We start from the raw sequence: 23,199 nt of genomic DNA on the forward strand, positions 1-23,199 counted from the left end.
TCAACAAAATAACAACAGTAGACCTACCTGCCATGTGAATAGAATAACAACAGTAGGTCTACCTGCCATGTCAACAAAATAACAACAGTAGACCTACCTGCCATGTAAACAGAATAACAACAGTAGGCCTACCTGCCATGTCAACAAAATAACAACAGTAGTCCTACCTGCCATGTCAACAAAATAACAACAGTAGGCCTACCTGCCATGTCAACAAAATAACAACAGTAGACCTACCTGCCATGTGAACAGAATAACATAGGCCTACCTGCCATGTGAACAGAATAACAACAGTAGACCTATCTGCCATGTGAACAGAATAACAACAGTAGTCCTACCTGCCATGTCAACAAAATAACAACAGTAGACCTACCTGCCATGTCAACAAAATAACAACAGTAGACCTATCTGCCATGTCAACAAAATAACAACAGTAGACCTATCTGCCATGTCAACAAAATAACAACAGTAGGCCTACCTGCCATGTCAACAAAATAACAACAGTAGACCTATCTGCCATGTCAACAAAATAACAACAGTAGACCTACCTGCCATGTGAACAGAATAACAACAGTAGTCCTACCTGCCATGTCAACAAAATAACAACAGTAGACCTACCTGCCATGTGAACAGAATAACAACAGTAGTCCTACCTGCCATGTGAACAGAATAACAACAGTAGGCCTACCTTCCATGTGAACAGAATAACAACAGTAGGACTACCTGCCATGTGAACAGAATAACAACAGTAGTCATACCTGCCATGTGAACAGAATAACAACAGTAGTCCTACCTGCCATGTGAACAGAATAACAACAGTAGGCCTAGCTTCCATGTGAACAGAATAACAACAGTAGGCCTACCTGCCATGTGAACAGAATAACAACAGTAGACCTATCTGCCATGTCAACAAAATAACAACAGTAGGCCTACCTGCCATGTGAACAGAATAACAACAGTAGTCATACCTGCCATGTAAACAGAATAACAACAGTAGGCCTACCTGCCATGTGAACAGAATAACAACAGTAGGCCTACCTGCCATGCGAGCATAGAGGGCAAACACAATGAAGTGTACCAAATCATTATCATGCTGTATGTGAAGGCTACCAAACAGGATAAAAGAGAGAGAACACATTAACAGTACCTGCCATGCGAGCGGAGAAGGCGAAGACAATGATGTCATCGAAGGCCCAGCTGTAGTCTGGGTGAGGGGGGTGGAAGGCCAGCTGGCGTGACGCCTCCTTCCTCAAGTCAATCAGGAAGGTGGAGTGCACCATGGGAACCGCGAAGCATCCTTTACGCACCTGCTTTCTCATAGGGATGTAGGCCGGGGTGCGCTTATAGTAACCCTGGAGGAGGTAGAGGGAGAAGTGTTTGGAATACGATGAGTACTTCTGTTTCAATCAAGGTTATTGTGCTAACGCTTTAGTGCATGATTGCACGCAAAGTATCTGGGAGGACACGACCGCACGCGCAAACACACACAACACACAAATAGTAGCGTACCTGGGAGGTCATGCCACACCAGAAGTTGGAGTAGGCTGCACGGGACTCTAACATGGGAGCTACGATGGTCTTGTTCTCCTTGATGAGCTTCCACAGTACATTAGGATTGGTCAATAGGTTATCACAGTCCACCACCTAGACAGGAGAGAATGGAAAAGCGTGTGAGTGTGTGTGATGGAAGGGGGAGAGGGAACAGTGAGACACATTATCCACTTCAAGCTGTAAAAATCACTCTGCAACATGCAACATCAATCCTCTCTAGTGACACTTTGAACAATGGATGTCATTGTAGCGGCAGCCTACGTCCAGCCACCAGAATCAGTGTTAGAATGAGGAGGCAGCATAGGCCACAGCCTTGGGTTCAAATAGTATTTGTTATCATTCATAAACTTTAGCAGCTCTATTTTAACCCAGTTCTAATTGCACAACATTACTGAAGACAAAAGGCACATTTCAAGAACAAAACGACCTCATCTGTGTTTTCACTCCATCATAAAAGTATACCCTTGCGAGTCCTGGACAATGTGTTCATGCTTAGGGGTGCAAGAATAGAACTCAAAGCTGTCATATTTAAGATTCTGGCAGGTTTATTCCAGAATGGTAAATAGTAACACCAAGCCAGATGGATTGGTTTACTCTAAACCAGAAGTGAGATAGGAAAGCATGACTCTCGCTGTTCTCTTATTGCGTTATTGTTCTTAAAAGGAGAAGTCTTCATCTCTGTAAAAGAGGGCGGGTCGTCATGGAGAAAGACTTGACTATTCCAAATGGCACCCTATTCCCTACATAGTGCACGGCTTTTGACCAGGGCCAATCTACGTCACAAATGGCACCCTATTCCCTACACACTATGTAGGGAATAGGGTGCCGTTGGGATTGCACCCTGTTTATCTGTAAAAGAGGGTGGGGTCGTCATGGAGACTGGAGAAAGAAGTACCATGAAGTAGTCTGCCCACATGTCTCTTGCGGAGTCCAGTGCTGCCTGCCGTAGCTTCATCACGTGTGCGTAGCGGAGGTTGGTCCACTGCTTCGGGCTGTCTGCATCCTGGTACTCTCTGAGGGACAAACATAAACAAACAGGACATTCAGTACATCCTCTCTGGGAACAATTTACAGTAAGGTGCCTCTCCGTAACACTTTACATTAAGGTGCCTCTCCGTAACACTTTACATTAAGGTGCCTCTCCGTAACACTTTACATTAAGGTGCCTCTCCGTAACACTTTGCAGAAAAGCTCCTCTCCGTAACAATTTACAGCAAGGTGCCTCTCCGTAACACTTTACATTAAGGTGCCTCTCCGTAACACTTTACATGAAGGTGCCTCTCCGTAACACTTTACATTAAGGTGCCTCTCTGTAACAATTTACAGCAAGGTGTCTCTCCGTAACACTTTACATGAAGGTGCCTCTCCGTAACACTTTACATTAAGGTGCCTCTCCGTAACACTTTACATTAAGGTGCCTCTCCGTAACACTTTACATTCAGGTTCCTCTCCGTAACACTTTACATGAAGGTGCCTGTCCGTAACACTTTACATTAAGGTGCCTCTCCGTAACACTTTACATTCAGGTGCCTCTCCGTAACACTTTACATGAAGGTGCCTCTCCGTAACACTTTACATTGAGGTGCCTCTCCGTAACACTTTACATGAAGGTGTCTTTAAGGAGGATGTTAAGTGTTTATACGTAGTTTGTAGACAGTTAATTTGTAGTTTATAAATCACATATTAACCATCTAGAAATGGTCTAATGTTATGTAAAGCGTTCCCTCTCCTGAATAAATGACACAGACAGATACAGAAACACACACAGTTTATAAAGTGAACATGAGAGGAACTCACGTGGGCTCCTCCTGCGGCCTCCACTCCACATAGTGGTAGAGTTTTTGGACCTTGACGAGCCAGTCACGCAGGATGGCTGTAGTGTTGTCCACATTGTGGTCCGTCGCTACCCTGTACAACACAGAGACAGAGGCACATTATTATTACAGGCATGATTCATTTGCTACTTTTCTGGTCAACAGTGTAAGGGGTAATAAGCACACAGACACACAGACGTTTATAGGAGCAGTGGCGTTTGGAAGTAGACCTGAGTAAAGTAGAGACAGTGAATGTGAAAGATCATATCAGGGCTCAGATGACAGTACTTCAGTGTTCACTTCAATTTGGCCTATTGTCAGGAGCCGTGGGATACTGACTCCAGCATTGAATTCCATACAAGCAAGTACACCCATACCAAAGCAGCTCTAATATCCACCACCCATCCTTGCCGGTTTACTAAAAAACAGAAAATATACTAAATAAGCAAGAATGCTGGGGAAGTGAAACTTGATGGTTATTAGCTACTGAAAAGGACTGTGTGTGTGTTTGAGAGACTTCTTGTGCCAGACTGACAGTTTGCGTGCCTGATTCCATTCTGCTGAGGTTCCAACTGAAACCACATCAGTTTGGGCCGCCTGGCTCGTTGCGAACTGTGTGAAGACCATTTCTTCCTAACAAAGACCGTAATTAATTTGCCAGAATTGTGACATAACATTGAAGGTTGGGCGATGTAACAGCAATATTTAGACTTAGGGATGCCACCCGTTAGATAAAATACGGAACGGTTCCGTATTTCACTGAAAGATTTGACCATATTATGACCCAAGGCTCGTATTTCTGTGTATTATTATGTTATAATTAAGTCTATGATTTGATATTTAATTGAGCGGTGGTAGGTAGCAGCATGCTCGTAAGCATTCATTCAAACAGCACTTTCCTGCATTTGCCAGCAGCTCTTTGCTGTGCTTCAAGCATTGAGCTGTTTATGACTTCAAGCCTATCAACTCCCGAGATTAGGCTGGTGTAACCGATGTGAAATGGCTAGCTAGTTAGCGGGGTGCGCGCTAATAGTGTTTCAATCAGTGACATCACTCGCTCTGAGACCTTGAAGTAGTTGTTCCCCTTGCTCTGCAAGGGCCACGGCTTTTGTGGAGCGATGGGTAACAATGCTTCGAGGGTGGCTGTTGTCGATGTGTCCCTCGTTCGAGCCCAGATAGGGGCGAGGAGCGGGACGGAAGCTATACTGTTACACTGGCAATAGTATAGTGCCTATAAGAACATCCAATAGTCAAAGGTTAATGAAATACAAATGGAATAGAGAGAAATAGTCCTATAATTCCTATAATAACTACAACCTAAAACTTCTTACCTGGGAATATTGAAGACTCATGTTAAAAGGAACCACCAGCTTTCAAATGGTCTCATGTTCTGAGCAAGGAACTTAAACGTTAGCTTTTTTACATGGCACATATTGCACTTTTACTTTCTTCTCCAACACTTTGTTTTTGCATTATTTAAACCAAATTGAACATGTTTCATTATTTATTTGAGGCTAAATATATTTTATGTATGTATTATATTAAGTTAAAATAAAAGTGTTCATTAAGTATTGTTGTAATTGTCATTATTACAAATAAATAAATAAATATAAATCGGCCGATTAATCGGTATCAGCATTTTTTGGTCCGCCAATAATCGGCATCGGCGTTGAAAAATCATAATCGGGCGACCTCTAGTATTGATGCCTCTAACACTGCGATGCAGTGCCTTAGACCGCTGCGCCACTCGGGAGGCAGGCCTTTTCTAGTCTATCGGCTATTGGCCCATCTCTATCGGCTTTGCTGATAGTCCCTCTGCATAGCATAACAGCAGCTATGCCAGCCGACACTCACCGTCTGAGCCACATGCACTGCACAATGCAAATTAATGTCTAGCTGGAAAAATCAGCAGCAAGCTAGCTCATTCTCCAAAAGAAAGGTGGAGTATTGAGAAATGGATGAATTGACACAGTGACAAAAATCTAATTATTTTTGTTAATTCAGTAATAATAAGGTAATCTACTCACTTTCGCATACGCTGATTCATGGACCGTCTATATCCGGGTTGCATCCGGTTTACATGGACCACCATCACGTCACTAGCACTCAGTGCGCACAGAGAGTAGCGCGAGAAGCGATGACGTCAACACATCATCCAAAAATATGTCAGACGAATATAAAATGGTGAGTGATGAAAAAACAATTGGCCTCAGCGACAATTATTTGAATAATTCAATGGATGTTTTATGCACAAAGCAATGACTAAAATGTCGTATTAGGAATTTTCGAATCTGACTTCTCTATGTGGCCGTGTACGGAAATCATCTTTTTGGGCCGGGGCATTAGTTAAACTGTAATACCTATGCAAAACTGTAGGAGCAGTCAAAACCATGCTTCTAGATCAGAACCCTGAAATTAATACAGGTTTAGGAGATATTATACGTTTTGTACTATGAAATAATATCAGTCAGTTAAATTGACATTTTATGAATTATAAAGCCTTTTATGCTTCATTTTAATAAAATAATTTTTAAAAAAGTGACAAAACGTATAAGATCTCCTAAGCCTGTGTTTACCAGAGGCCTATCAAAAAAAAATAAAAAAACTCATTCTCATACCCTTTGTCCAACGAACTATGGCGGAGTTAGGGTTGGGTTGGCGCCCCCCCTTGGGTTGTGCCGTGGCGGAGATCTTTGTGGGCTATACTGTCTCAGGATAGTAAGTTGGTGGTTGAAGGTATCCCTCTAGTGGTGTGGGGGCTGTGCTTTGGCAAAAAGGTTGGGGTTGTATCCTGCCTGTTTGGCCCTGTCCGGGAGTATCATCGGATGGGGCCACTGTGTCTCCTGACCCCTCCTGTCTCAGCCTCCAGTATTTATGCTGCAGTAGTTTTTGTGATGGGGATGCTAGGGTCAGTCTGTTATATCTGGAGTACTTCTCCTGTCTTATCCGGTGTCCTATGTGAATTTAAGTATGCTCTCTCTAATTCTCTCTTTCTTTCTCTCTCTCGGAGGACCTGAGCCCTAGGACCATGCCTCAGGACTACCTGGCATGATGACTCCTTGCTGTCCCCAGTCCACCTGGCCGTGCTGCTGCTCCAGTTTCAACTGTTCTGCCTGCGGCTATGGAACCCTGACCTGTTCACCGGACGTGCTACCTGTCCCAGACCTGCTGTTTTCAACTCTCTAGAGACAGCAGGAGCGGTAGAGATTCTCTCAATGATCGGCTATGAAAAGCCAACTGACATTTACTCCTGAGGTGCTGACTTGTTGCACCCTCAACAACTACTGTGATTATTATTATTTGACCATGCTGGTCATTTATGAACATTTGAACATCTTGGCCATGTTCTGTTATAATCTCCACCCGGCACAGCCAGAAGAGGACTGGCCACCCCTCATAGCCTGGTTCCTCTCTAGGTTTCTTCCTAGGTTTTGGCCTTTCTAGGGAGTTTTTCCTAGCCGCAGTGCTTCTACACCTGCATTGCTTGCTGTTTGGGGTTTTAGGCTTGGTTTCTGTACAGCACTTTGAGATATCAGCTGATGTAAGAAGGGCTATATAAATACATTTTATTTGATTTTGATTTAGTGCCTACAAAAATACGTCTTTACTATTGCTCTCTTGCTGGCTAGATAAACATGGTGCTAAGATATCAGATAGGAGCTAGTAGCAAATGTGGCTAGCTAGCTATATGCACCATTTTCGGCAACGAGCCACCTGACTTGCTGAGTAAAGTTAGCTATTTACTGGTTTGCTGATCTGACCAGCCGCAATCGTATCCGTATATTGACGTGCATCATCGTTTCATAGTTTTTCCTACCTTCGCTCTCCTTGTAAGATATTATGCACATGTATGGCTTGGTAGCAAATGTCATCGCCATTGAGCTAGTTCTCATTGTAGCAGTAAACAGCACCAAGTGATGGCTATTTAACAGTCTGATGGCCTTGAGATAGAAGCTGTTTTTCAGTCTCTCGGTCTCAGCTTTGATGCACCTGTACTGACCTTGCCTTGTGGATGATAACTGGGTGAACAGGCAGTGGCTTGGGTGGTTGTTGTCCTTGATGATCTTTTTGGCCTACCATTCAGACCATTTCAGTTTGTCCGTGATGTGTACGCCGAGGAACTTAAAACTTTCCACTTTCTCCACTGCTGTCCCTTCGATGTGGATTGGGGGGTGCTCCCTCTGCTGTTTCCTGAAGTCCACGATCATCTCCTTTGTTTTGTTGACGTTGAGTGAGGTTATTTTCCTGACACCACACTACCAGAGCCCTCATCGTTGATGGTAATAAAGCCTACTACTGTTGTGTCATCTGCAAACTTGATGATTGAGTTGGAGGCGTGCATGGCCACGCAGCCATGGGTGAACAGGGAGTACAGGAAGGAGGCTGTGCATGCACCCTTGTGGGGCCCCAGTGTTGAGGATCTGCGAAGTGGAGGTGTTGTTTCCTACCTTCACCACCTGGGGGCGGCCCGTCAGGAAGTCCAGGACCCAATTGCACAGGGCAGGGTTCAGACCCAGGGCCTCGAGCTTGGAGGGTACTATGGTGTTGAATGCTGAGCTATAGTCAATTAGCAGCATTCTTACATAGGTATTCCTCTTTTCCAGATGGGATAGGGCAGTGTGCAGTGTGATGCCGATTGCATCGTCTGTGGACCTATTGGAGCGGTAAGGAAATTGGAGTGGGTCTAGGGTGACAGGTAAGGTGGAGGTGATATGATCCTTGACTAGTCTCTCAAAGCACTTAATGATGACAGAAGTGAGTGCTACCAGGCGATAGTCATTTAGTTCTGTTACCTTTACATTCCTGGGTACAGGGACAATGGTGGCCATCTTGAAGCATGTGTGGACAGCAGACAGGGAAAGGGAGAGATTGAATGTCCGTAAACACACCAGCCAGCTGGTTTGCACATGCTCTGAGGATGTGGCTAGGGATGCCGTCTGGGCCGGGAGCCTTGCGAGGGTTAACACGTCTTAAATGTCTTAAATGTCTCATGTCGGCCACGGAGAAGGAGAGCCCACAGTCCTTGGTAGCTGGGAGCAAGGTGTCGGTGTCTGCGACGTAGCTGGTTTTCCTTTTGTAGTCCGTGATTGTCTGTAGACCCTGCCACATACGTCTCGTGTCTGAGCCGTTGAATTGCGACTCCACTTTCTCTGTACTGACGTTTTGCCTGTTTGATTGCCTTATGGAGGGAAGGACCACTCTGTTTGTATTCTACCATATTCCCAGTCACCTTGCCATGGTTAAATGCGGTGGTCCGCGCTTCAGTTTAGGGTTGAATGCTGCCATCTATCCACGGTTTCTGGTTAGTGTAGGTTTTAGTGGGCACAACATCTCCTATACACTTCTTGATAAAATCAGTAACCGTCTCGGTGTACAAGTCAATATTATTCTCCGAAGCTACCCGGAACATATCCCAGTCTGCGTGATCAAAACAATTTTGAAGCGTGGATTCCGATTGGTCAGACCAGCATTGAATAGTCCTTAGCACGGGTACTTCCTGTTTGAGTTTCTGCCTATAGGAAGGGAGGAGCAAAATGGAGTCGTGGTCAGATTTGCCGAAAGGAGGGCGGGGGAGGGCCTAGTATGCATCCCGAAAGTTGGAGTAGCAATGGTCGAGTGTTTTTCCAGCGCGAGTGCTACAGTCGATATTCTGATAGAATTTAGGAAGCCTTTTCCTCAAATTTACTTTGTTAAAATCCCCCTCTACAATAAATGCAGCCTCAGGATATATGGTTTCCAGTTTGCATAAAGTCCAGTGAAGTTCCTTGTCTTAGCAAAGGGTCTGAATACTTATGTAAAAAAAAATATATATAAACGTAAATACATTTTTAAAAACCTGTTTTCGTTTTGTCATTATGTGGTATTGTTTAAAGATTGATGAGGATTTTTTTTTATTGAATCCATTTTAGAATAAGGCTGTAACGTAAGAAAACGTGGAAAAAGTCAAGGGGTCTGAATACTTTCCGAATGCAGGTGAGACAACAACATATCACAATTGTATCAAGTACTTTCCCCTCAACAAACATTTAAACATATACATTTAGTTAATTTAGCAGACGCTGTTATCACACCATAGCGTATCAGACTTCTGATACCAACGCAGGGTGAACCGCTATAAACATTTTTTATAGAAAATGATTTTGTATTTTGAAAATACATTGGAGTGTAGTTCAGCCCAGTGTAATTCCAATTCCAAAATACTTAAAAGTAATTCAAATACATATTTCAAATACATGCAACAGAAATACTGCCCATTTCAGATCAGTTGTAGGCTAATATAAATCCCAAATGGAAGACAAATAGATGTTGTTACCTGTAGCACCATAGCTACGCTATAGCTATAGCCATAGCTATGCATATTCAATAGGAGTGGCATGCATTGAATTATTGAGCTTGTTTTGGCCTATCACTGATTAGCCAAAACAAGCTCAATAACTCAATGCATGTACACACTCCTATTGAATATGCATTCACCTGTATTGTGAGTAGGTCTATGCCATCTTAATTTACCAAGTTTATCAAGAGATTTACCATTCAAGTAAAATAATGTTATGTAGTTAGATTGGTAAAAATAAAGTCAAATGTATTGTGTTATTTTGCTGTATTAACGAATATACACTGCTGTCTCTGGAATATTGTCATCAAAATGTTAAAATGTAATGGATATTGAATATCAGCCTAAAATATCGGCCATCGGCCTCCTTGACCCCCAAAAATTGGTATTGGGCGTAAAAAAAATATCCATATCTATAAGGGCACAAGGCGAGACCCAGATGCATACACAGGAGGCAGATGGTAAGAGTTTTTGAAGTTTATTAAATCCAAAAAGGGGTAGGCAAAAGAATGGTTGTATAAAGGCAAAAGCTCAAAACCAGTTCAGAGTCCAGGAGGTACCGAAGGGCAGACAGGCTCGAGGTCAGTGCAGGCAGAATGGTCAGGAAGGCGGGAATGGAGTCCAGAAAACTGGCAAGGGTCAAAACCCGGGAGGACAAGCAAAAAGAGAATAGAAAAGGAGTACGGAAAACACGCTGGTTGACTTGAAAACATACAAGACCAACTGGCTCAAAGAGACAGGGATAAATACACCAGAGAAAATAAGCGACACCTGGAAGGGGTGGAGACAATCACAAGGACAGGTGAAACAGATCAGAGTGTGACAATATCGGTCGTTCTCTAGTTACAACACCTATCACTCCTCCTGAGCCCTAGGCCCCGTCAAGAGACAACCCCTATCCCCTACCTCCTTTAGGCATGTAGATGTGAGAGGATTGGCTAGGTAGGCTACTCTGTAAGCAGAGGGCAACGAGGAGCTAACTATCTTCATGTTTAGTCTGCAGGCCTTCCTGTCAAATTCTTCCAGATCAGTGCCTAGGGGTTAGGAGCTAAGGGCTGTTTCTAGATGGGGCCCAAGGGAGGAGCTACTTCCCATATTGCTTAGCCTTAATCTATCCAAATTATGCAGAATAGTGCATAGGGGTTGTTTCCAAACAGGCAACAGAGTCAGAGTGCTGGTCTGGCCTAAACCTCTAGGCACAACAGTGCCACTGACAGCACAGCTTGTAATTCTCCAGTCCTAATAGCAGGCAGCCAAAGCAGGTCCTATCTTCTCAGTGTGAAGTGGATTGCTGATGTCACACTGGTCTGTGAAAACACTGCAGCTCCTTGCTAAGTTTGTTCACTCCTGTCTCCTCACTCTAGCTGTCCAAGATTTACTTACATACACATCAAACTCCCGATTACACAAACCAAGACCTCTCCAACTCGTGTACAGTCCAAATCCACTCCTCCTCTGCTCTCCAGAAACCATATGCACGGGTAGCCTACAAATGTAATTCTGACATTGGTTGTGTAGATCCAGATAGGCCTATGCCAATAATGACATTTTCCATTCATTTTGGATCTGAGGAATATACAATTGAAGTCGGAAGTTTACATACACCTTAGCCATATACATTTAAACTCATTTTTTCACAATTCCTGACATTTAATCCTAGTAAAATTTCCAGTTTATTTTTTATTTTTATTTTTTTTACCTTTAAATAGGCAAGTCAGTTAGGATCACCACTTTAAGAATGTGAAATGTCAGAATAATAGTAGAGAGAATGATTTATTTCAGCTTTTATTTCTTTCATCACATTCCCAGTGGGTCAGAAGTTTACATACACTCAATTGGTATTCGGTAGCATTGCTTTTAAATTGTTAAATTTGGGTCAAACGTAGCCTTTCACAAGCTTCCCACAATAAGTTGGGTGAATTTTGGCCCATTCCTCTTGACAGAGCTGGTGTTACTGAGTCATGTTTGCAAGCCTTCTTGCTTGCACACGCTTTTCAGTTCTGCCCACAAATTTTCTATAGGATTGAGGTCAGGGCTTTGTGATGGCCACTCCAATACCATGCCTTTGTTGTCCTTAAGCCATTTTGCCACAACTTTGGAAGTATGCTTGGGGTCATTGTCCATTTGGAAGACCCATTTGCGACCAAGCTTTAACTTCCTGACTGATGTCATGAGATGTTGCATCAATATATCCACATAATTTTCCTTCCTCATGAAGCCATCTATTTTGTGAAGTGCACCAGGCCCTCCTGCAGCAAAGCACCCCCACAACATGATGCTGCCACCCCCGTGCTTCACGGTTGGGATGGTGTTCTTCGGCTTGCAAGCGTTCCCATTTTTCCTCCAAACATAACGATGGTCATTATGGCCAAACAGTTCTATTTTTGTTTCATCAGACCTGAGGACATTTCTCCAAAAAGTACAATCTTTGTCCCCATGTGCAGTTGCAAACCGTAGTCTCGCTTTTTTATGGCGGTTTTGGAGCAGTGGCTTCCTCCTTGCTGAGTGGCCTTTCAGGTTATATCGATATAGGACTCCTTTAACTGTGGATATAGATACTTTTGTACCCGTTTCCTCCAGCATCTTCACAAGGTCCTTTGCTGTTGTTCTGGGATTGATTTGCACTTTTCGCACCAAAGTACGTTCATTTCTAGGAGACAAAACACGTCTCCTTTCTGAGCGGTACGACGGCTGCGTGGTCCCATGGTGTTAATACTTGCGTACTATTGTTTGTACAGATGAACGTGTTACCTTCAGGTGTTTGGAAATTGCTCCCAAGGATGAACCAGACTTGTGGAGGTCTACAATTGTTTCTCTGAGGTCTTGGCTGATTTCTTTGGATTTTCCCATGATGTCAAGCAAAGAGGCACTGAGTTTGAAGGTAGGCCTTGAAATATATCCACAGGTACACCTCCAATTGACTCCAATGATGTCAATTAGCTTATCAGAAGCTTCTAAAGCCATGACATCATTTTCTGGAATTTTCCAAGCTGTTTAAAGGCATAGTCAACTTAGTGTATGTAAACTTCTGTCAATGGCCCCTTGATGTCCAGAGGGGGCGGAGGAACCTCCCGCACCTCAGACTCCTGGAGCGGGCCAGCCACCACCGGCCTAAGGAGAGACACATGGAACGAGGGGTTAATACGGCAATCGGGGGGAAGCTGTAACCTGTAACTCACCTCGTTCAGTCTCCTCAGGACTTTAAATGGCCCCACAAACCACGGACCCAGCTTCCGGCAGGGCAGGCGGAGGGGCAGGTTTCGGGTCGAGAGCCAGACCTGGTCCCCCGCACGGTCTGCGCTGGCTTTCTGGCGCAGCACTGCGCACTGAAGGTGAACATGGGCGGCATTCCATGTCTCCTCCGCGCGCCGGAACCAGTCGTCCACCGCAGGAGCCTCGGTCTGACTCTGATGCCAAGGAGCCAGAACCGGCTGATACCCCAGTACACACTAGAAGGGGGTAGAGGTTAGTGGAGGAGTGGCAGAGCGAGTTCTGGGCCATCTCTGCCCAGGGCACGAACGCCGCCCACTCCCCCGGCCGGTCCTGGCAATAAGACCTCAGAAACCTACCCACATCCTGGTTAACTCACTCCACCTGCCCGTTACTCTCGGGGTGAAAACCCAAGGTAATGCTGATCGAGACCCCCAGACGTTACATGAACGCCCTCCAGACCCTCGAAGTGAACTGGGGACCCCGATCAGACACTATGTCCTAAGGCACCCCATTGCTGCTCAATGTCTGCGTCCAGCTTCCACACTACCGGCGCCACCAGGCAGGAGGCCGGGAGTATGGGGGTGGGATCCATGGGCCGCTCCTCTGTGTCATACAGCCGGGACAGTGTGTCTGCCTTCACGTTCTGGGAACCTGGTCTGTAAGAAAGTGTGAAAACAAAACGGGTGAAAAACATGGCCCACCTTGCCTGGCGAGGGTTCAGTCTCTTTGCCGCCCGGATGTACTCCAGATTGTGGTGGTCAGTCCAGATGAGAAATGGGTGTTTAGCCCCCTCAAGCCAATGTCTCCACGCCTTCAAAGCCTTGACGACAGCCAACAGCTCCCGGTCCCCCATGTCATAGTTTCGCTCCGCCGGGCTGAGATTCCTCGAGAAGAAGGCACAGGGGCGGAGCTTCTTCGGCGTACCCGAGCGCTGAGAGAGCACGGCTCCTATCCCAGCCTCGAACGCGTCCACCTCCACTATGAATGCCAAAGAGGGATCCGGAAGGGCCAGCACGGGAGCCGAGGTAAACAGAGCCCTCAGGTGACCAAAAGCCCTGTCCGCCTCAGCCGACCACTGCAAACGTACCGGGCCCCCCTTCAGCAGTGAGGTAATGGGAGCCGCTACCTGACCAAAACCCCGGATAAACCTCAGCGCCCTGCGCACCAGGGACACATGCTCGGCGCGTGTAGCGGAGTAAATCAGAATGTCATCAATATACACCACTACACCCTGCCCGTGCAGGTCCCTGAAAATCTCGTCTACAAAGGCTTGGAAGACTGATGGAGCATTCATCAACCCGTACGGCATGACGAGGTACTCATAATGCCCTGAGGTTGTACTGAACACTCGTCTCCCTCCCGGATATGCACTAGGTTGTAAGCACTACTGAGATCTAGCTCGGTGAAGAAGCGCAACCCGTGCATTGACTTAATCACCGTGGCGATAAGAGGTAGAGGGTAACTGCACAAAAAAGAAACTCGAGGAGGCTGGTGAAGTGGAAGACCGAATGTACCCGACGCAGGGATTCAGAGACATGTTTCCATAGCCGCCGTCTCCGCCTGTGACAGGGGATACACGTGACTCCTGGGAACTGCGGCGTCTACCAGGAGATTTATCGCACAAACCCCCTGTCGATGGGGTGGTAATTGAGTCGCCTTCTTTTTGGAGAAGGCGAGAGCCAAATCGGCATATTCGGGAGGAATGTGCACGGTGGAGACCTGGTCTGGACTTTCCACCGTAGTAGCACCTACGGAAACCCCTAAACACCTCCCCGAGCACTCTCGCGACCACCCCGTGAGAGCCCTCCGTTGCCATGAAACAGTGGGGTCATGACAAGCTAACCAGGGTAGGCCTAGCACCACGGGAAACGCAGGAGAGTCAATGAGAAAGAGACTGATTCTCTCCGTGTGACCCCCCTGCGTCACCATGCCCAGAGGAGCGGTGGCCTCCCTAATTAACCCTGACCCTAATGGTCGACTGTCTAAAGCATGAACTGGGAAGGGCATAGCCACACGAACGATGGGGATCCATAAACTATGTGCAAATGATCTGTCTATAAAATTCCCAGCCGCGCCTGAATCGACGAGCGCCTTATGCTGGGAATGCGGGGAAAACTCAGGAAAAGTAACAAACAAAAACATGTGTGCAACAGAGGGCTCTGGGTGAGAATGGTGCCTTCTCATCTGGGGTGACGCCAGAGTGTCCTGCCTGCTGCCTCGACCCCCAGAGGAACCATCCCGGCACCGACCGGCAGTGTGACCTCTGCGGCCACAGATGGTGCACGAGACGGAACCTCCTCCGGTCTCCCTGAGCGCAGAACCTCCCATGGGCATCGGAGCGGTGGTGCTGGGGTATGTCCGCGGGTAGCCAGCAGGTTATCCAGCCGAATGGACAGGTCCACCAGCTGGTCAAAGGTGAGGGTGGTGTCCCTGCAGGCCAACTCTCGACGGACGTCCTCGCGCAAACTGCAACGATAGTGGTCGATCAGGGCCCTGACGTTCCATCCCGCTCCGGCGGCCAGGGTCCGAAAGTCCAACGCAAACTCCTGTGTGCTCCTCGTTCCCTGCCGCAGGTGGAAAAGACATTCACCCGCCGCTCTACCCTCGGTCGGGTGGTCGAAGACTGCCCGGAAACGACGGGTGATCTCTTCAAAGTGGTCCAGCACCGCATCTCCCTCCACCCACACGGCGTTGGCCCACTCCAGGGCTTTCCCCGAGAGGCAGGAGACGAGGGCGGACACCCTTTCACGGCCCGAAGGAGCCGGGTGGACGGTGGCCAGGTATAATTCCAACTGAAGCAGGAAACCCTGGCAGCGAGCAGCCATCCCATCGTACTCCCTGGGGATGGCGAGGCGAATCCCACTGGAAACGGGTGCAGGGGGAGCGAGTAGTGGAGGCCCCTGTTGTGCTGGTGGAGGTGCCGGAGGAACTCCCCGTCTCTCCCAGCGGTCCATAGCTTGGACGATGAGGTCCATGGCGCCGAGATTGTGGAGCATCACTGTGTGTTCCTGGACGCGCTCCTCGACCCCCATACCAGGGGCACCTGCTCCTGCTGACTCCATAGATTTGGTGCGGAATTCTGTAAGGGGTGCGTAACTGGTGGCAGAGAAGTCAGACGCAGGAGAGCAGAACTGGGTAATAACCGGAGCAGTTTAATATACAAAACCACCGGCATCCAGAATAACAACGTATGGGTACAAAACCCGTCGCGCACCAGACAACAATGTGCACAAGCACTACAACAAACAATTCCACACAAAGACATGGGGGGAACAGAGTGTTAAATATACAACACGTAATGAGGGAATGAAAACCAGGTGTGTGGGAAAACAAGACAAAACAAATGGAAAACGAAAAATGGATCGGCGATGGCTAGAAGACCAGTGACGTCGACCGCTGAACACCGCCCGAAGAAGGTGAGGAACCGACTTCGGCAGAAGTCGTGACATACTGATAGCAGCGGTGGCGCTTGGCTTGCACGTGCAAATTCAGAACACACAACATTCTAGAATTAAAAGCTTATTTAACGCGTCAAATAGTGCTATTGTCAATTAGTGTTATTTGACGTGTATCTTTTTTGACACGCAAAGACCCAAATGGCGTTCCATAGTATGTCGTGAAGCTAATAACAGTGACGCTATGAGTGTGTAACTCCGGTAGGGCAACATCTGAAAAATAGCGCATTTGGTAGTGTGTACTGGTGCTCGACCAGTCGCGAAAGCCAACATCACCCACAACAGAGAACGGTTGATTGTCAAGGGCAATGAATTCCATTATCTTGGCGTTAATGGATTTTGCCTTTTGAGTTGTCTCGCTGAAATGTTCTTACTCTTTCAAATGACTGCTCGACTTGTTGACTGCTTGATCCACACAGCAAACATTGTTGGCTAGGTTAGGAATGCTGTGTTGCACGTGTAGCGCAAAATTTTACGTGGCGTCATTATGTCATGTACCTACGTTATATAGGTGTGCACGTCAGCTTTGACATCGGTTTTGCACATTGGTGTTAAACTAGACATCGGGCCGATACTGATGTTGGCATTTTTAGCTAATATCGGCCGATTCCGATATGCTCACCGATATATCGTGCATCCATAGCTGTAACGTAACAAAACGTGGAAAAACTCAAGGGTTCTGAATACTTTCTGAATGCACGGTATCTGTGACCAATAGATTCATATCTGTATTCCCAGTCATGTGAAATCCATAGATTAGGGACTAAAAATGCATTTATTCAATTGACTGATTTCCTTATATGAACTGACTTTTTCAGTATAGCTGTGCTATAGTGTGCTACGCCAGTGTGAGCAAGCCTTTATATTGTATTCTAGATCATCAACTAATGACAGAAGCTACATGTATCTAATTATAGACATGTTGACTAATAAATAGCTTACCAAATGTTGGAAATTCAGAGTAGAAAAATATCTAAATGAGGCTATAAAACATGAATTTTTTTGCACCCCCTTAACAAAATTCTTAGGCCGTCCCTGAGTAACGTGCGCAGGTAGCCTACATGAACCTTTTGAAGTAATTGTTTGACAATCAGATGAAAACATCATGACTGGTTGTGTTTATGTCACATTAAAATGAAATACATTTAAAAGTTAAATTACAAATCTTTACTATTAGGCCTATGGGATCCTATTAAATTAATAGGGATTCTATACGTAATTCTATGATTAGGCCCATGAAAATGTTTTCAACAAGTGCACACATAGGAGGTCCCCGTACCGGGAGGAAATTAAATATACTTTCACATCTGGAAGTATGTCCCTGAAAGGTTTGAGTGCACCGGGAGAGGACAGGGTGAGAGTGTTCCCACTCAGGGCACGCTGGTTGAATCAATGTTGTTTCCACATAATTTCAATGAAATTACATTGAACCGACTTGGAACAGACGTTGAATTGACATCTGTGCCCAGTGGGTTGGTACTGTAGCACACAAGACACAGGTGGACAAGCATGTTGAACCTTACTCTCCCCACCACATTTTTATTTTTTAATCGGACAGTAAACTACATTGCTACCCTTTGCACATCACACTCAAACCCTTTAAAACAACTGAATGCCATTCATTTAACTACATTATCAGTGTTAAAGTGTTAATCTAAACTAATGTGGTCAGCCTGTACACAACTAATTCACTAACATTATATCTATATCAGTAGTGGATGTTCCAAGTCATTGTTTATTTTATTTACCTCCAAACAACATCAGTACACTGTTTAGCAATAGGCTACACAGTATTTTATCTGACCTGGAGGTTAATACCAATAAATACTCCAATTGACCTCCTACCCACCACCCAGTCATTTAGACTGCTAAAATATAAAGATCCACAGTCCCCTCCCCGCTTTCATCATGGGGAACAATCAAGAGATTTTCTGTGGCTATATTTCCTGTAGTCATCATCTCAGTTTAATAGCTTAACTAACTGATCAGTATTTTGCCTATCCCTTAGGGCGACACATTCATAAATCTGAATAGTGAATAGTCTGCAGACTGAGGGGATATGCTCTACTTGGCCAAGGTGAGGAGAAATACAGTAGAAGACGGATAGACAGGTCTCAGCTAGTTACAAGAAGGGGGCTCTATCCTTTCTGTGTTTCCAATGGGTGAATTATTACCACGTAGGCACTGGATAGTAGTATCTGCTACTACCTCAACAGAAATGCCAAACATACGACCAATTCAATTGAACACTATGCACCATGCAGTGCACTCTACGTAATTAATTCGAGAATATGGTGACGTTGCAGGAAAATGACTACCCCGTTTCCCCCTAAATACTTTCCCAGACAGTGCAAGACTGAAAGTCGCGCCCACCTCGACTGGATTCATCTTTCCGGAACCTTTGTGATGATAGCTGTAATTCTGATGTTGCATATGTACAATGTGGTTGGAGCTAGGAAAGTTGCTTTCGACTGTCATTTAAAAATAATAAAATTGACCAGTAACGAGGAATATGACACCCTGCCCTTGTAAATTACAGTAACGTTAGCTATCGAACATGCTAGCCACAGCAATACCATCATAAAACAGAGACCATACCTCACATTTAAACTGAGACACTTACCAAATTGCCACGCGGTCCTTGGGATAATTCAGACGTTCGATAGTTCCAAGGAAATAAGGCAGAGAATGTTCAGAGTTGCGGCAGACAAGGGCAATGAGGACCCGGGGGGCAAGAAGTGGAGATTCGGGGCTCCAGCGTTCTTCGGGGAAGTATCCTTGAGCTGGTCCGGAGAACAGTAACGTCAGGGCGGTGGACAGAAGGAAGATGTACCGGTGCATCGCAAAGCCCAGCAAGTTATACACTAACAAAGACGTACACTATGCAGAAAGAGCAAATATTTCACTGACTTGAAGCCCTTTCATGAAAATATGTCACCACCGACAAAAACGCAACACCTCAGTGACAACGCTGCAAATAGTCTCAGGCTCTAGTCAACCAGAGGATTAAAGGGAATGTCCCTCAATGTTTAAAGGGGATGGGCCTAAATTACACGGTGGTTGTTACAATGTAACAGCAAGTTTATAATGACATGTTGAATAATCATTTTTGCACGTGGAAACTATTGCGAATTGAGCAAATTCGTTTTTTTAACCTACATTAATCGATTTGTAATGTTAATATTGATAATAATTCTGTACAAATATTCACTTTTATTTTCATCACTGTACCCTTTAGCCAAGAAGGGCATGTGCCATTTCAGTTTATCATCAACATCATAAATGTTTTGGTTGGACAGAAGTGCATGTCATACATTTTATCGCCCACTTTGATAGTCCAATGCAAAGTCGGACTTCAAAGTACAGCGGTCAACAGATTAGTAACAAAGTAAACACTGGTCTCATGTGGAGCCTTTCAGGCGGAGGCTACCATACAAGCAGCTAGTTGGAATCCCATACAATTCCACGAGATAATTTTTACATTTTTTAAATATTTTTTAAATATAATTTTTTATTTTACCTATATTTAACCAGGTAGGCTAGTTGAGAACAAGTTCTCATTTGCAACTGCGACCTGGCCAAGATAAAGCATAGCAATTCGACACATACAACAACACAGAGTTACACATGGAATAAACAAAACATACAGTCAATAATACAGTAGAACAAAAGAAAAACAAAAAGTCTATATACGGTGAGTGCAAATGAGGTAAGTTAAGGCAATAAATAGGCCATGGTGGCGAAGTAATTACAATATAGCAATTAAACACTGGAATGATAGATGTGCAGAAGATGAATGTGCAAGTAGAGATACTGGGGTGCAAAGGAGCAAGATAAATAAATAAATACAGTATGGGGATGAGGTAGGTAGATAGATGGGCTGTTTACAGATGGGCTATGTACAGGTGCAGTGATCTGTGAGCTGCTCTGACAGCTGGTGCTTAAAGCTAGTGAGGGAGATATGAGTCTCCAGCTTCAGAGATTTTTGCAGTTCGTTCCAGTCATTGGCAGCAGAGAACTGGAAGGAAAGACGACCAAAGGAGGAATTGACTTTGGGGGTGACCAGTGAGATATACCTGCTGGAGCGTGTGCTACGAGTGGGTGCTGCTATGGTGACCAGTGAGCTGAGATAAGGCGGGGCTTTACCTAGCAGAGACTTGTAGATAACCTGTAACCAGTGGGTTTGGCGACGAGTATGAAGCGAGGGCCAACCAACGAGAGCGTACAGGTCACAATGGTGGCTAGTGTATGGGGCTTTGGTGACAAATCGGATGGCACTGTGATAGACTGCATCCAGTTTGTTGAGTAGAGTGTTGGAGGCTATTTTATTGATGACATCACCGAAGTCGAGAATCGGTAGGATGGTCAGTTTTACGAGGGTATGTTTGGCAGCATGAGTGAAGGATGCTTTGTTGCGATATAGGAAGCCGATTCTAGATTTAATTTTGGATTGGAGATGCTTAATGTGAGTCTGGAAGGAGAGTTTATAGTCTAACCAGACACCCAGGTATTTGTAGTTGTCCACGTATTCTAAGTCAGAGCCGTCCAGAGTAGTGATGCTGGACGGGCGAGCAGGTGCGGGCAGTGATCGATTGAATAGCATGCATTTAGTTTTACTTGCGTTTAAGAGCAGTTGGAGGCCACGGAAGGAGAGTTGTATGGCATTGAAGCTCGTCTGGAGGTTAGTTAACACAGTGTCCAAAGAGGGGCCAGAAGTATACAGAATGGTGTCGTCTGCGTAGAGGTGGGTCAGAGAATCACCAGCAGCAAGAGCGACATCATTGATGTATACAGAGAAGAGAGTGAACTCTATCACTCTCTGAACTCTATCAGAGAAGTAGTTGGTAAACCAGGCGAGGCAATCACTTGAGAAACCAAGGCTGTTGAGTCTGCCAATAAGAATGTGGTGATTGACAGAGTCGAAAGCCTTGGCCAGGTCGATGAATACGGCTGCACAGTAATGTCTCTTATCGATGGCGGTTATGATGTCATTTAGAACCTTGAGCGGGGCTGAGGTGCACCCATGACTAGCTCTGAAACCAGATTACATAGTGGAGAAGGTACGGTGGGATTCGAAATGGTCGGTAATCTGTTTGTTAACTTGGCTTTTGAAGACCTTAGAAAGACAGGGTAGGATAGATATAGGTCTGTAGCAGTTCAGGTCGAGAGTGTCACCCCCTTTGAAGAGCTTTCCAATCTTTGGGAATCTCAGACGATACGAAAGAGGTTGAACAGGCTAGTAATAGGGGTTGCAACAATTTCGGCAGATAATTTTAGAAAGACAGGGTCCAGATTGTCTAGCCCGGCTGATTTGTATGGGTCCAGATTTTGCAGCTCTTTCAGAGCATCAGCTATCTGGATTTGGGTGAAGGAGAAATGGTGGGGGCATTGGCGGGTGGCTGTGGAGGGTGCCGGGCAGTTGACCGGGGTAGGGATAGCCAGGTGGAAAGCATGGCCAGCCGTAGAGAAATGCTTATTGAAATGCTCAATTATAGTGGATTTATCGGTGGTAACAGTGTTTTCCAGCCTCAGATCAGTGGGCAGCTGGGAGGAGGTGCTCTTATTCTCCATGGACTTTACAGTGTCCCAGAACTTTTTTGAGTTAGTACTACAGGATGCAAATTTCTGTTTGAAAAAGCTAACCTTAGCTTTCCTAACTGCCTGTGTATATTTGCTCCTAACTTCCCTGAAAAGTTGCATATCACGGGGGCTATTCGATGCTAATGCAGAACGCCACAGGATGTTTTTGTGCTGGTCAAGGGCAGACAGGTCTGGAGTGAACCAAGAACTATATCTATTCCTAGTTCTACATTTTTTGAGTGGGGCATGCTTATTTAAGATGGTGAGGAAGGCACTTTTAAAGAATAGCCAGGCATCATCTACTGACGGGATGAGGTCAATGTCATTCCAGGATACCCCGGCCAGGTCGATTTGAAAGGCCTGCTCGCTGAAGTGTTTTAGGGAGCGTTTGACAGTGATGAGGGGTGGTCGTTTGGTTGCAGACCCATTACGGATGCAGGCAATGAGGCAGTGATCGCTGAGATCTTGATTGAAAACTGCAGAGGTGTATTTGGAGGGCGAGTTAGTTAGGATGACATCTAGGAGGGTGCCTGTGTTTACGGATTTGGGGTTATACCTGGTAGGTTCATTGATAATTTGTGTGAGATTGAGGGCATCAAGCTTAGATTGTAGGATGGCCGGAGTGTTAAGCATGTCCCAGTTTAGGTCACCTAGTAGCACGAGCTCAGAAGATAGATGGGGGGCAATCAATTCACATATGGTATCGAGGGCACAGCTGGGGGCAGAGGGAGGTCTATAGCAAGCGGCAACAGTGAGAGACTTGTTTCTGGAAAGGTGCATTTTTAGAAGTAGAAGCTCGAATTGTTTGGGTACAGACTTGGATAGTAATACAGAACTCTGCAGGCTATCTTTGCAGTAGATTGCAACACCGCCCCCTTTGGCAGTTCTATCTTGGCGGAAAATGTTATAGTTAGCGATGGAGATTTCAGGGTTTTTGGTGGTTTTCCTAAACCAGGATTCAGACACGGCTAAGACATCCGGGTTGGCAGAGTGTGCTAAAGCAGTGAGTAAAACAAACTTAGGGAGTAGGCTTCTAATGTTAACATGCATGAAACCAAGGCTTTTACGGTTACAGAAGTCAACAAATGAGAGCACCTGGGGAGTGGGAGTGGAGCTAGGCACTGCAGGACCTGGATTAACCTCCACATCACCAGAAGAACAGAGGAGAAGTAGGATAAGGGTATGGCTAAAGGCTATACAAACTGGCCGTCTAGCACGTTCGGAACAGAGAGTAAAAGGAGCAGGTTTCTGG

The 23,199-nt window shown here is 45.5% G+C and overlaps 1 protein-coding gene across 1 annotated transcript in view; it reads right to left on the minus strand.

The window, feature by feature from the left end:
- Positions 1-19,373, minus strand: part of LOC120034060 (procollagen galactosyltransferase 1-like) — a 34,629-nt gene extending 15,256 nt beyond the window's left edge. Inside the window, exons 1-5 of the mRNA XM_038980476.1 lie at positions 18,991-19,373; positions 3,349-3,459; positions 2,447-2,564; positions 1,510-1,644; positions 1,148-1,352 (exon numbers count right to left, since the gene is read on the minus strand). Of these exons, the coding sequence (XP_038836404.1) occupies positions 1,148-1,352; positions 1,510-1,644; positions 2,447-2,564; positions 3,349-3,459; positions 18,991-19,208 (787 nt within the window). The 5' untranslated portion in view covers positions 19,209-19,373. The remainder of the gene's footprint in view (positions 1-1,147; positions 1,353-1,509; positions 1,645-2,446; positions 2,565-3,348; positions 3,460-18,990) is intronic.
- Between the last annotated feature and the right edge of the window lie 3,826 nt (positions 19,374-23,199).

The sequence above is a fragment of the Salvelinus namaycush genome, chromosome 41 (genome assembly GCF_016432855.1).
Source record: "Salvelinus namaycush isolate Seneca chromosome 41, SaNama_1.0, whole genome shotgun sequence".
NCBI lineage: Eukaryota > Metazoa > Chordata > Actinopteri > Salmoniformes > Salmonidae > Salvelinus > Salvelinus namaycush.